At 38.9% G+C, this 14825-nt stretch overlaps 2 protein-coding genes across 3 annotated transcripts in view; both read right to left on the bottom strand.

The window, feature by feature from the left end:
• Nucleotides 1-156: 156 nt before the first annotated feature.
• On the bottom strand, nt 157-4318 carry TM2D3 (TM2 domain containing 3). 2 transcript variants are annotated; one of them, XM_041418981.1, is made up of 6 exons: nt 4202-4318; nt 3206-3304; nt 2142-2299; nt 1449-1623; nt 788-863; nt 157-510 (listed from the first exon to the last, which is right to left on the bottom strand). In XM_041418981.1, the coding sequence occupies exons 1-6, from the start codon at nt 4287-4289 to the stop codon at nt 345-347; spliced, it is 762 nt and encodes a 253-aa protein (XP_041274915.1). In that variant the 5' UTR covers nt 4290-4318; the 3' UTR covers nt 157-344. The 2 variants fall into 2 exon arrangements, with proteins under 2 accessions (XP_041274915.1, XP_041274917.1); XM_041418983.1 differs by having other exon boundaries at nt 3206-3301; nt 4202-4302.
• Nucleotides 4319-5358: 1040 nt separating this feature from the next.
• TARS3 (threonyl-tRNA synthetase 3) overlaps nt 5359-14825 on the bottom strand; it is a 15111-nt gene continuing 5644 nt past the window's right edge. The window contains exons 7-19 of the mRNA XM_041418830.1: nt 14556-14620; nt 13790-13868; nt 12435-12581; nt 11602-11700; nt 11112-11278; nt 10441-10603; nt 9666-9803; nt 9153-9230; nt 8953-9053; nt 7699-7803; nt 6871-6943; nt 6053-6167; nt 5359-5937 (exon numbers count right to left, since the gene is read on the bottom strand). Coding sequence (XP_041274764.1) covers nt 5789-5937; nt 6053-6167; nt 6871-6943; nt 7699-7803; nt 8953-9053; nt 9153-9230; nt 9666-9803; nt 10441-10603; nt 11112-11278; nt 11602-11700; nt 12435-12581; nt 13790-13868; nt 14556-14620 — 1479 coding nt within the window. The 3' untranslated portion in view covers nt 5359-5788. The remainder of the gene's footprint in view (nt 5938-6052; nt 6168-6870; nt 6944-7698; nt 7804-8952; nt 9054-9152; nt 9231-9665; nt 9804-10440; nt 10604-11111; nt 11279-11601; nt 11701-12434; nt 12582-13789; nt 13869-14555; nt 14621-14825) is intronic.

Below are 14825 nucleotides of genomic sequence, written 5' to 3'. Positions count from 1 at the left end.
AAGTAAACAATTTAGGATTCAAGTTAGTTTACACCTCTTTGGGGGCCTGACAGATCATCCAAGCTCAAGCACAGTGTAGAATTTGGTTAGCTGCTCAACTTTTTTTCATAGAAAAATACCATGTCCATAGAAGAAATGCAATTAATTTCAACTTACTCAGTGATCCACTCTTTTATTTGACCTTAGTTAAAGGCAAACCAAGTACAGATACTGTACATTAAAATGTATGCACACAGAACAAACAGTTGTTCTTCATTCTGCCTTAAAGGCTCAAAACTCCACACTCGTTTATTTAGAGCCCTTTGCAGGCAATGACTCCTCTCTGAAACACATTGCACCCACACTTAAATATAGAGAGATCCATCTGCAGGTCCCACATAGCCAACACCTATTAGCAGCACATCAATTAGTGTCCATATTCCAAGTCCACCGAAGCTGAAGAGTTTTCCCAGACCTTCCCGCCACTGACCCAAATAGAAACGATCGGCACCAAATCCACCAAGGGTGATGCTACAAGAATAAAAATATGATTAATGATTATTATTTTTACAGGAACTGAGCTTGGGTACCCAAGTGTTTTTCCTCCAGCTGTGTTTGCTGAAGACAGCCAGCACTGCTGCATGTGAACCCTTCATACATTGGATGTCCACCATTTCAAGCTAGACTATCTGAAATACTGGTTATCCAGCACAGCTTTAAAAATACCAAGCAGAAAACCACAGAACCTGAATATTTTAAAGAAAACTAATCTATTTCAGCTTGACATTATCCAGTAGTTCCTGCTTACCTTAGTGCCAAGGCAGTAGACCACTTATAACCTCCAGTCCAGTTGCAATAAAGCATCTTAGGAAAGACACGGTTACCTAAATATTGGAAAGTATTAAAACATTGATGCAATATTATAAGGAAGAAAATGACAAGGAAGAAGATACTGTATTTTTTCAAAAGGAGTCTCAAAGGTTTGTCACTAACTGAGAAACAACTGTAAATAATAATATACAACACAAGCTTATTTATACCCTGCAGTTTTCTGTTCCATCAATCTTGGTCCCACATCAAAAAAGTCAGTGAACAAACAGAGGGAAAATTAAGCCTAGTTGGATGGAATCAGCATAATTTTTTTTAATTTGCCTATGGAGACATTTGATATTGATTCTATTAGTGGTCTGAGAATCAGACCACTAGTAGGTGCAAATAATTTTAACTCACAGAAGTTGAAAAAAAGAAAAAGAACTGTTTTCTCTGGTGTGACAGTATACAACAATATAATAAGCCAGTGTTTGCAGTTAGTTGCTATTACGCTAAAAAATGAAATGCAACAATAAAAAATTCAGTAGATTGATCAAAGAGCAAGTTATTATTGCAAAAGGACACAAACAATCTTTGAATTCACCCATTACAGAGTATGTGGAAAATTCTTTAGAGAACTCCAGCCTTGCCCACCTTACCTAAACAATGAATGTGATCCCGGACTGTGCAAGTTGCATTGTATCGCTGCCGAGGGCAGGAAACTGTCATGCAGCTTGTGGAGTTGGTACAGACATAATCACTTGTGGCAAGCTGCCAGCAAAACTGGCACGTCATGTTAATTGTGAAGTTCTCCTGCTCGTGGTTATTCTCATCCTGTAAAAGGACAGCACTATTACTTCAATAGTATTAAAACCAAAAATCAATGTGCAGTATCAAATTAGATTTAATGATTAGGTATTTTGGGCAAAAGAACAATTGCTCTGTTTTCTACCTCTTATAGAGCAGAATAGAAAACCACCAAAGAGGTATCAAAGTCATGTTTAACATTCCTGATTCCTCCAATCTAAGGCTGCTGCCAAAAGGAGAACTCATTTAGTTTCACTTGTAAGGTCAGTTCGTAGCTCTGACAGATATTTTACCTCTCCACTCTCAAAATGTTTGGAGTGGTTTAACTCAAAGGCATGGCCAGGTAACAAAAAGATCCAAGGCAAGAAAGGCAAACCAGGGAAGGACACGCTTGCCTCTTCAACAGCCCACAGTGAGTGATCAAACTTATCACAGAACTGCAAACCTGTCTACATCAGAACCTGGAAATCAATATTCTGCATTTTAAGACAAGACGCCACAGTTTTATTACTTAAATCTGGGGTTAAGAGTAACAGGTTACTTACAACACAATGAACATGCGGCTTGACTTTGCAATCAAAAGTTGCTGTCTTCCCATATATACAGGAATAGTTTGTGTTACATGTCATGCAGTCTGGTGGCAGTCTACTGCAAAGCCCATTGCTGGGACAATTAGTCAGGTAAGGTGGAATTTCTGTACTTTCTGAAAGGTGCAATAAGTGAATTAAGAATATGATTAAAAAAAAGCTAAACAGTCTAAAATATATATACACATTTTTTTATACATATACAAACACATGCACTGACAATTTCTGTACTTTCTGAAAGGTGCAATAAGTGAATTAAGAATATGATTTAAAAAAAAGCTAAACAGTCTAAAGTATATATACACATTTTTTTATACATACACATAGACAAACATATGCACTGATGCTGCATAAAAGACTTTCCTCATTATACATGGAGCAGCATTCCCAGCCTGTGCTGTGAGAGCCAGAGGAGCCACAGGGCTGTGTGCAGGACACCAGCCAACAGTCCAGCACAGCACCAGGACTGAGCTGGTGGGGATTAGAGCTGCCTCAGCCAGCACTCCTCAGCAGAAGTAATCGGTTCAGGAATAGCAGCAGGGTGACACGGGTAACCTACTTCGAGTTGAGCTCTAATTAGGGCTACAGCTACCTCAGCCATTTGCTGTTTGCACGTGTACAGAATCATCTCCTACACTGCCAGCAAGAACAGCATTTCTGTCAGTCCTGGTGCACCCTCAGTGAGCTACAAAGCTGTACCGAGGGTGGGCAGGGAGCAAGTTCTTGCATGATGCTGAAGTCTTTAAAGAACTTCCACCATCCTGAGGGGTATAAACCACATATACCACAATGGTAATGGTAACTTACCATTTTCTAGTTCTTATATGGACCAGCTGTCTAATTAGATAACCAAAAGTAATTGTTATGGTCACTGAAAAGTAATTCATAATGTGTTACACTGCAATGCTTCTTACCACTGTGAAATCATGTACAGGTTTCTAAGACCCAGTTCAAGAACTTTCAGACTCAAGACTGAGAAGGATCCAGAGAAAACAAACAAAAGAAACAACGTAATACCTTACCTAATGCTTTAAAATAGGGAGCATTTGTACTTGTTGAAGTGAGGCTTTTTGCCAGCGTAGACTGTGGCTGTGAAAACTTTGTCGTCATCAAAGATCCTGCTACAACACAAAAACATAGAGAAAGTGAAATTTCTAAAACAAATTTTATCTTCAGAAACAGCTTGATTTCAGCACTCTGATATGAAAATACAAGTGGAAAGTGTAATGAGACTAGAAAAAAACCTGTTTTCCTGTTCTACTAATAGTGGGATATTTATGTTAAATATTAGAAAGAGCATTAGAATGAAATTGTTCCTTAAGACAATGAAATACATTTATTTCCATTCAATCTTATTTTTTTGATTCATGAGAATTAAAAGCACTGCTCAGAAAGCGTATTTTACACAGGGTTTTCTACTGAACAATACCATTTAATGAAGCAATGGCAGCAGTTCTTTGACAGAAGGATGGAGCAGAGGTACCGCTAGGGAGGCACGGCTGTGTTCGTGCGGGAGCCGCCGGCTGAGGGCTCGGGAGAGCCGCGATGTGCCAGCTGCTGCCGAGCCCTCACGGCAGCCAGCGGGCACGGGCGGAGGAAGGACAGGCAGCTTTGGCACACCAGCCACCCTGGCCGTGCCGAGGAGCCCCAGGACGCTCCCAATCACACACGTTCGCGACAGAGAGCAGGCACAAAAGGAGCTGTGTAACACAGCAGCACACGAGCCGGCGAGCGGGGCCTGGCCCGCCTTCTGCCCCGACACCGAGCACCTCAGACCCAGCCCCGCAGAGCCGGCACAACGAAATGCGGCCATGCCCCAAACACCCGCTTCGCCCTCGGTCAGGGGAGCGGCAGCGCATCCTCACCCCGCCGCGGGCACCGCCACCTCCGCAGCCGGACCCGCGCTCAGCCCTGCCTGAGGGAGCGGCCGCCGCCGATCGGGACAGCCGTCCCCACCCGGAGCCCCTGCCCCTTCTCCCACCCTTGCCGCCCTGTCTCGGCCTTGCGGCCGCGCTCACCGCGGCCCGAGAGGACGGAGAGCTGTGACAGGAACAGCGCGGCCCCGCAGAGCCCGCGCAGGGCGCGCCGCCACCACCGCGCCGCCATCTTGGTGCGCCCGGCGGGCCCGGCGCCGCCGCCAGGGGGCGGGCAGGGGGCGGGGCCGGGCGGCTGAGGGGAGCGGCAGCGCCAGGGCGGCCCCGCACGGGAGCGGAGACCGGCAAAGCCCGAAACTCGCTGTGAAACACCCTCACAAATTCGAGAAACACCCTCAGAACCTCAATGCTGCAGCATCAGTACATCACACATGGAGCACGAAAGCGATTGTCCATAAAAATGTAGGTATGTATAAAATATAGAGAAAAAAATCGCCCGCCGCTCCCCGTGTTAATTCTGTCAAGCAGAACAGAAAGCTTTCCCATTGCACCTTCAATGTTTTTTCCCCCTTTTTCTTTTAGAAGCAGGAGATAAAAACAGATCCACAGACGAATACAAAACCAAACACAGACCTATTAAACACAGGTCTGTAAGAGTGAGGCAAAAGTAAAACATCAGCTTTGTATTTGTGTTAATATTTACACACTAAATTGTAGCTTCTGCTTCATGGCTGTGATATTTAAATCACAACTAGAGCTGAATAGCTTAGATAACTGAGCAATACACTTAACACTGTCTAAGCCTGTTAACTAAATAACAGCATATTAAAGTGAAAAAATTGTAAAAATTAATCTCTCAAAAAATCCAGCAACAGCAGCTTTAAAATCACTTCTAACCATAAGCAAAACAGAAACATGGCCAGTTTCAAGTCCAACATACTGTTTTAAAATTAAAATTGTCTCCTTTTCAGCATTCTAACTACTTTCAGCAAATAAAGCAATAAATTACAGACAAAAAGGTTTTTTAAAGTTTTTTTTTGTTTTAGTAAAAAGCCAAAACAACAGCAAACAGAGGAAAAAAATAAAACACTTCACACACAATTACAGCAATTGAACTGCATTCTTGTCAGCATCACAGCAGCCAGTCATCACACCAACTCCACGAGTGCCTTGTTACACTGAGACTTCCAACAAAGACTCTAGTGCATTCAGTCTGTGAACACACATTCTGAAACAACCAAGATGTTCACATGCCCCCCTGCACCCTCAAATTTTTGTTACCATCTGGAGTTAGGAAAAAACCTAATCCAAACTGCTCCTGAGGCACCTATGCACTGCCAAGCTCAGGATGCCAGGTCACAGTCAGGAGCTGGGACAATGTGACTGAGGGAGCTCAGCTCTCCCAGCATCTCCCCTGTCCTTCCCACCCTCCTGATGCCCACCACGGTACAGCCCTGACTGACTTCCACAGCAAACCCACCACATCAGAGTTGTAGGACTTTCTAAATAAGCATTCTGCCGTTCCGGCAGATTGGAAACCCATGCGATTGCTAAAGGAGTTGGCAGGTGCATCTGTCCTCTCATGCTTTTCCCGGAGCACCAGCAGTGCTCCATTTGCTTATTTTGTGTATCCATTAACTGAAAATTCTCTCAGATGAGCATCACTGCTGTGCAGGAAGAAAGAAACATTTCACACAGGCAGCTAATAATTTTTTTTTCCTAGCAGCAACATCAGAATTCTTCTTCTGCATTTGCAATTTGTGAAGTCTTAAATTTCTTGAGTTTTTCAATAGTAGAAGATACTGAAATCTCTCCGTGAACTTTGTTGTCTCTTGTTCGCACATTGACAGCATTATTTGCTTTCTCCTTTTCTCCAACCACTGCAAGACATAGCACAAAATATTACACAATCTACATTAGAAAATAAGCCTAGAGCAAACTTTGTCCAACATTAGAACTTAAATGATATTCAGAAATGTAAGATGCTGCAATTACCTAAAATGAAGTTATACTGAGCCAGCTGTGCATTTCTAATTTTCTTGTTTAACGTGCAACTTTGATCTAGATCCACATCTGACATAAATCCTGCTTCAAAAAACTGGTTGCAAACCTAAAAAAAACCCAAAGAAACCAAAACCCTCTTAGTATTACTATATCGTTTACAACATACATTTGTAAATGCTGCAATTATTCATCTCTCCCAACAATTAATTCATGCATATGCATAATTTCTTTCTTGTGGATGATTATAAGGATTTCAATGAAGTTATCTGAAGAAACCTACACACACAGCAGCACCCCAGCTGGGGAACAATACAAGGTAACATCTATATCAAACATGCTGCTCTGCTACCGCATGTCAAAATCATGTCCTCAGTCTGAGAAAGGACAAAGAGGAGTAGGAACAAACACACTTTTTCTTGCATTAAAAGGAAAGCATGGGACAGGGGTAAAACCAACCATGGCTCAAAAGTGATGTAGTCATGGTGGGAAATGGAAGAAACCAGCTCTGCCTAGTTAGAGATGAGAGTGCTGTAATAAAGCGTTATTTATATAAGGTTTGTCATCCAGGATGCTTTGTCCTTTAATAATCACAGAAGTAGGTACGTAATTAAATAACCCCAAATACTTGAAGTTACACACCCCTTACTCAGACATATACAAATCTTAGACAGAAACTTTTATATTGAAAAATTTACCTTTCCCCCCAAACACGTCTCCAGAGTCATTAAGCATTAATTCCCTGCTCTAGGACAAGCACTAAGGATCCCTGAATCTGCCTGCTGCCATAAGGAGACAAGCTGTCCTCTCACCTGCTGGGCGTACTGTTCCGACGTGGGGCCCACAGGCACAACCATCACCTGCCGTGGAGACAGCCACAACGGCCTGGCCAGCACAGGACGAACAGGAAACAGAGGTGCATTTTACATTTCCAGTCATGTTCCACAACAATCATTGCTGTATAGAATGGTTTACTAAGGATGTTGGTTAGTCTATCATCTCCCTCTTTTCAAGCTCTCACAAAATAGCAAATAGATTGATTTCAGTAAAATGACACATGGGGAAGTTGGACCTTCTGTTTTCTTCACAAATGACTTCACAACTTTAAACATAATTTTTTCTGCATAATTTTCACTTTCATCTATAACTTTACAGGGAAGGTGGAGAGTCAAGTGACTGAAAATAAGAATTAACTCTTCCTTAGTAATTTAAATAGATTAATGAAGAAATCCTTCCAGATCTTATCCAAGACAAAATGATCAATGTTAGAAGTACAAAAATATTTCACGTATTTTGATTAATGAATGTCTGCGTATACGCAAATAATTGCTTTACATGCATCTGACATCCTGCTGGTAAAGGGCACAGTTTTTAAGAAAAAAGGAACAAGAATAATGCAGGACTTACACATTCAATTACAATTCCTATTTCTGCACTATTTTTACTTTTTTCTGCAGTCTCATGAAATTGTATGGATATCACATAACTCAGACCAGAAAACTGGACTTTTTTTGTAATCTTACTAATTTTGAGAAAATGTTAGGGATACTACTTTTGCATTATAATATATGGGGCAATAGGAAGGATATGCAGTTTCTATGTTGTTAAAGTCTTCTGAAAATTCCATTTGTGCCACATACCATTTTCCTCCATAATTTTCTGCTAGAATAGCTATCATTCTCTCCACAGATCCCAAAATAGCTCTGTGAATAATCACTGGCCTTTTCTTGTCATCACCATCCTTACTGAAAAAAAAATCAAGTTGTATTTTTTTTAAAAATACGTTATTTGAGCTCAGACACACGTAATCCTACTAATATTTTTGACTCTACTTTAAACAGAAAGACAAAATTTAGTTAGTTATACTTATGAAAAGTCTACTGGTTTTACTAAAAATGTACTTCAAGTCAGCTGGGCTTTTAAAGAAATTCTGATTTAAAATAATCATGCCTACAGCTAGTGGCAGAGATACACTCTTAAATTTGAGAAGACGCGTGACTGACTCAGCACCATTTTTGTGCATTTTAATATTTTATGTTCTTCCTTGCACTCTCTTTCCATTAGGACTTGCTTTTATTTTGTTGCACAGGAACTTACGTGCCTTTACTTTTCATTACTTCACTTAAATTATAATCCTGAAATTTAAAAACTGGCTTTAAAAAAAAAAAGCCAGATCATAAAAGCTATAATATCTACTGTAGACTATACCACAGGACCAAAAAATTACAGATTCTTACTGTCTCTTCCCCATCTTCATAATATGCAAAAATCAAACACAGCAAGAAATACAACCCAGAAAATGAGTATTCAAGTCAATGTGGCACTAAAATTAATTTGCTCACTGGGCCTAGCTGGAAACCAGCCAGATTTCCACTAAAAGCTGTTTACACTTGGTTGATGTTCAAAGTTAACTAATTTAATCTGATAAAAATAAAGAGCCACTTAGTACAAACATACTTGCTCCTTAGGGCATGTTGAGTTTGTGTGCTGTGTCTTCCAAGGAGACACAATGACTAGGCTGAAAACGAAAACTGACTCAGCTGAGGGGTTTTTAGCATTACTGATGATCAATTGCCTTCAAAACTGGCAGACAAGACAGATAATGAGATTTTTCCTGCATTTACAATTAAAGTGAGCTATCATCACCTTGAGGAAATATCTTCAAGTTCATGACTTGCTCCTCTGCTCACTTGGGGTGTTTGCTCTGCCTACCAGCTGACTGATTTACAAGCTAATAATTTGTTAAATGAGCAATATAGCATTAGTACATAATGGGAATTACAGAAAATGAAAGCTATTGCTTGATTTCATTTTAAAAAGGAAGGTATTACAGAAAATGAAAGCTATTGTTTGATTTCATTTTAAAAAGGAAGATATTCAGCTTAACCACTCACCCAACATAAGTAAGATTAAACCGAATGGGTAGCTGGAAGTCAAGCTGGATGGTAGCACATTGATGGTACCTACCAATTGCATCTTTGATTTTAATATCAATCTGTGAAGCAAAATTACACAGTTACTAAATATAGCTTGCCTGCAGTACATCTGCATTTTTGTCCATCCCGAAGTTATACTGAAATGCTGAGTCACTAACCTTAGGACCATAAAATGCTCCATCTCCTGGATTCAAACTCCATTGCTCTCCGAAGTTATTCAAGCTGTTTTGAAGTTGCTGATCATAACAATGAGAGAGTAATTAAAAAAGGTATAGAAAGGCCTCTCATTACTGGAAGTCAAAGCAATTGCCTTTGAAATTCAAAAGGAGTCAAAAGGCAGCACAACACCTATTGTTCAAGCATTCCCTCATTTATGATAAATAATCTGGAAAATGTAGTTCCTTGTATAAATATTTTGATTATTCAGAGAAAAAAAATTAATAGAAATTTAACTAGATCAAGGTAAGGGGCTAAGCAAGAATCTGAAAGTTCTGGTTTTCTATAGAAACTTCAGATTTAATGTGATGCTTCCCTACAAGAACTTCCACCAAGGTCAGTATTTAGCATCTGATTTAAGCAATTTCACCATGCAGTATGGAAGAACTCAGTTAAATATTTATCTCTGCAAGTACAAATTTAAGGGATTTGTTTGTTTGCTTTAAATTAATTACCTTTTCTGCATGATCCCAGATCTCTAAATCTCCAAGATAAGTTTCTGGTCTTGTTGAAAGATGTAGTTGAAAGGTAAAGCCAAAGACAGCATACACTGACTTCAAGAAATCAAGACAGTCCTTAATTTCTTCTTCAATCTTAAACATAAAACATATTAAAATAGGTTAAATAGGTTAAAATTTACTTACATAAACATGTAATTGAATCGACTGAATTCCTTGCAACAAGAACATAAGAGTCCATTAAATATGAAAGAATTAAAAATCACTCAATAATTACATCCGAGGATCCCAAATCCATTTAATGGGCAAAGAGAGATCCGAGGCGTTGAGGCTTCAAAGCATAGCAAGAAAAGAGGTATTTTTGTTAAGCATGAGGTTCCAGAGACAAATTGTATCCTGATCTGAAGTATATCAATTTATACATGTAGTTCCACTAAAATCTATGGCGTTACTGACAAAATAAAGTTTTTATTCAGCATTACTATAGAAAATAATGGGATCAACTGCTTTTTTTTTGCAGAGGGAGATGGAAAATACAACAAATCTTACTTTCTGGGGTTTAGTTGCCCAGTGCGTCTTTCTAAATAAAAAGAAGCACCCGGAAAAAACCTGACCAAAAGCAGCTTTACACTACACAATGGAAGAACCAAGAGAAATACTTCAGGGATGTTTTTCTTGTTTGCTGTTAGTTTGCACTGGGAGAGGGAAGGGGTTTTTTTGGTTGACTGGTGGAGATGTGGAAGGTGCTCTTTTTATTATTATTTTTTTTTACCTGTTCCATTGTGCAAAAGATGTGAGCATCATCTTGTTGGAAGCGCCTTACACGAGTCAAGCCACTCAAAGTGCCTGAGAGCTCGTTTCGATGAAGAACTCCAAAATCTGCAAGTCTAAGAGGCAATTCCCTCCAGGATCGGGGGCGATGGGCAAACATCAAGCTAAAAGAAACATGGAAGAACCTTCCTTTTATCCTTCTTACAGGAGATTTAGGACAAGACAGAAATAAACGAAGCCCAGTACAGACAGTAACCACATTTTTAAGTATTCACTCATTCAAGTTGCCTACACCCTGAAAGACAGGCAAACAGAAGAAGCACACCACTCAATGTACTGCTAAAGATCACTGAGAAAAAGACACTGCAAGAGTAAATCAAGACTGAATCATGCGTACCTTTCTTGGAAAACGACAGCTGATGCTCACCTCTAACCAACAGACTTGGTATTTACTAGTGGTACAGACTGGTATTAGCATGCACAAACCCAGCTCAGTGCAGACTTACTGCAAATGTTTGCTTTGGGATACTGTCAGAGGAGCTCTCTGGACACCCTGGCTTAGCAGTCTATCATAAACATACATGACAGTCTGTATTAATATTCCTTTTACTTCTCAGCCCCAAAAAGGATAAATGATGTCAAATAAGACGTTTTCCAGCTAAGAGTACAAACCAATGTCCTGGACAATTCATGGGTTTAAGGGCAAAGGTTTCCTTCTCAATCTCAAAAGAGAACATATTTTCACTGTAGTGCTGCCAATGTCCTGAAGCTTCCCAGAGTTTACTGTTGAAGACGTTCGGAGACACAACTTCAGTAAAATTACGCCTGCGATATTCCCCCTATAGAACAAATGTAACATTTAAAAGGTTAGAGAGCTTTTGACAAGCAGAAGCTTGATTCTTTTCAACCGTGGTATTATGATGGCAATTCACAGGGACAAAATAGGACTACTGCACATGTAGACTCTGCACAATTGGAAAAACACAGCTTCACTCTGCCTTATTTTCAAAAACATGAAATTTGTATAATCCTTGTAAAAGTCTTGTATGTGTTTACATACCTAGGTACTTCTCTTTCTGTGGATAGCTCAGCACTATGAATGGCCTATCATTTAACATCAACAAATGACAAGCTGTTAGGACTTACATCAGTATATACTAACCCGTATGAAATCCACCAGTGTGTTATAAAGAAAGGCACCTCTAGGGAGAAAAAAGCAGCTTCCAGGACTCAAATCATGAAAGAAGAAGAGTTCTTGCTCCTAGGTAAATCAAAACCAGAATGCTCTAATACCAATTCAGAGAGAATTGCAGAATGTAACTACTTAACACGCATCAAGACACTGCTTGCAAAGATGGAATGTTGCAACAACAAGATGATTTATGGTCCACAAGATCTCAGCAAGACCAGTTAATTGACCTGCAGTTGTTACTCTTAGAGATTTGTAGTAACACTGAATTCCATTTGATTCTTTGACCGTGTAAACACACATTTCCCCAAATTTACACCTATTATAAAGAATATATGATATATATTATATATATAAAATATAAAATATAATATAAAATATTATGTAAAAATTACGTAAAAATTACATAAATATTATATAAGTATATAACATATAAAGATGTTTTATATACATCTTATTTACACATCTTATTTACACAATTTCCATAAAAATTATCTTCTATGAAAACCAGACTGATTTAGGAAGGATCTGCAAAGACTCTACATTAATAGGTTTAAGGTTTATACCCCTAAACTAAGGGACTAAAGCCATTAACTTCTTCCCAACATTAGTTTAACATTCATACGCAAGTGACGAGTTTGTAGAACTAAAATTTTAAAATGCAAGTGACATCAAGAAGTACACAGAACTGGCTCCCCTCAAAACTGTCAAAAACAACAACAAAAAAATCAAACAAAACTAAAATACAAGTGAAGAGAATGAACTCTATAAGAGAAGTATAAAAAGTAGACAGTGGAATAATGTACCTTCCCGATTTTCCTATGATCCCGGTTTTTGGCTTCTTCCTGGACTTTTTCCCATTCCTTCATCATTTTGTTATCAGGAAAGGATATTCCATATATTCTCTGCAGAGTTTCCATGTCAGATTTTCCTTCCCAATAGGTAGAGGAACTCTGATACACAAAACCCATACTTTAAGATAGTATTACATAATATCAGGGAAAGAGGGATAAACACTAACCCATTTGAACACTATTGTATTTTTCCTTGGGAAAAGAATTATATGCAGTCCTTCAGCATTTGTTTGTAACACAAAGAGACTTGCAGTGCCTTTTTGTCAGCACACTAATACAGAAGATAAACAGAAGTGACAGGTCAAATCGTATTTTATTCTTAGGTACCTTGTTTCAACTCACATCATGGCATATTTTATCATTTCATGTTATAGCTTTTTAAAAGGCAGGACTTGTTTACATTGAAAACATAGTGCAGTAGGAAAACAAGAAAGGCAAAACAAACCTAACTCTCACAGTTAAATCTGAGCAGTTTTAACCTCATTCCTTGGAACTCAACAGTTCCATACGCTTCAGTTTGTAAGCCAGGAAAAGCCACACTGATGAACATTCCAAAGAGCTCAGTCTAATAAGGTTACCAAAACTAGCATCTGTGAGTAACTTAAACTACACCATACAGTCAGAGGCCTCTGCAAACACTGTCTCTGGCTTTCATGGAAGCAATGCCATTTTTTGACAGCACACTTGCAGACCTGCTAAGGTCCACTTTATCTCCTGTACCTGAAAACCTCCTGTACCTGACAAGGTCAAAATACTATTTTCTGACCCAGTGAGTATCTTAATGTTAACTCACTGCAGAACAGAGCATGTACACCCCCTTGCACTCAGATGGGACTGCTGGTACAGCCTAACCATGACACCTGGCCAGTGAAGTGCAGTGCTGATGGGAGACAGTGGGACAGTCCTGCCACAGGGGCTTAGGCTGCTCTTCTCTCCTGTGCACGGCAGAACTGCCTCCACAGCTCATCTGGTCACCACTAGCCAGAGGAGTTTTGCAGTGCTCTCCATCAGTCTAAATGAGCAGTTTACTACACTAATACTCTGATAAAAAACACACTAGTAACTTTCACTGAGGTACTACTGTCTCAGCGAAGAATCAGTAAATGTCAGACATAGATCAATGATCAAAGTCAGTAGTTCTACTTGTACAATGGGAACTGGGAAAGAAATGAAGAACTATTGTACAGCAAGCAAAGAAAACAATACAAAGGACTAATCCTACTACAGTCAGCCCAGGAAAAATAAATATATAAATAAATCAACTGACCATTTATTTCAGTTTTGATGCACAGGTAATTTAAACTTACCTTAATTATTTTAAGGGCCTTAATTTTTCCAGTGTGTCTCACATGTGGTCCCTTGCAGAGATCAATCAATGGACCACATCTAAATGACAAAACAAAAAGAGTGTCCATTTCTAAGCAACCCAACATTTTTCAATACATTCACCAATGGCACACAAGTTCATGTTTGACACATTCAGACATGCCAGTAAATATAAATATGCACCATGTGGCAAATTCAGTGCACCTTAACCGTAACTGTGCCTCCTACCTGAAGTGAAATATTCACTCAGTAAATGCTCAGCACACTCATCCATTTACAAGAGCATCATAACACATTTGCCAATTCATAGTTCCATATATAAACTTGTTCAAGTCGGCCGGGAAATTTTAAAGTGTGTACATCAAACAGAAAATGATGTTGCCATTTTCCAACCAACTAACAGTAACTGAATGAGCAGGTTCCTCGCCCCACACTGAACTAGAGTTGGCTTTATCCATTATGCAGCAAGACAATGTCAGAGATGGCAACTTATTTTAATCAGTCTACTGAAACCAGGGGGAATAAATAAAAACTGAATTTTACATTTGTCCACAAATTGAGACCTAATCTGTCCCAGCAGAGAAAAAAAATCTCACTCTACCTAAGTAGCAATATTAATTGCAAACTTAAGTCCCAATCACACAAGTATTCAGAACTTAGAATTAAAAAAACCCTAAATTATTCTCTCATATGAAATTAATTAGCTATAAAAGTACTTAATAATGCCATTCAAGTATATTTCTTTACCTGTATACTGTGGTAGTTGGTGTCTTCACCTTCTCATTAAGGATACGACACTTAAACTTGTTATACTGTGTGTGGAAGTATGAAAAGCCAGAAATGTCAATAAAATGGATAATAAAATTCTCTTCAAAAATTACATTTTAATATTACAAGTGCACCAGTAAAAAACACTTCTAATTAAAAAAACAACAACAACAACAACAACAACAAAAAAAAAAAAAAAAAAAAAAAAAAAAAAAAAAAAAAAAAAAAAAAACCCCCAAAAAAAAAAAA

This window comes from Onychostruthus taczanowskii, unplaced genomic scaffold (genome assembly GCF_017590055.1).
Source record: "Onychostruthus taczanowskii isolate IOZ18803 unplaced genomic scaffold, ASM1759005v1 scaffold6, whole genome shotgun sequence".
Lineage (NCBI taxonomy): Eukaryota > Metazoa > Chordata > Aves > Passeriformes > Passeridae > Onychostruthus > Onychostruthus taczanowskii.
The sequence above is the reverse complement of the archived record's forward strand: the minus strand, read 5'-3'. Positions and strand labels throughout refer to the sequence as shown.

Coding starts and splice junctions, on each gene's coding strand:
- TM2D3 (XM_041418981.1), bottom strand. CDS start 4,289: ATGGCGGCGCGGTGGTGGCGGCGCGCCCTGCGCGGGCTCTGCGGGGCC. Junction 1,624..2,141: donor AGCCGCATGTTCATTGTGTT/GTAAGTAACCTG, acceptor GTCCTTTTACAG/GATGAGAATAACCACGAGCA. Junction 864..1,448: donor GGATCACATTCATTGTTTAG/GTAAGGTGGGCA, acceptor TCCAATATTTAG/GTAACCGTGTCTTTCCTAAG.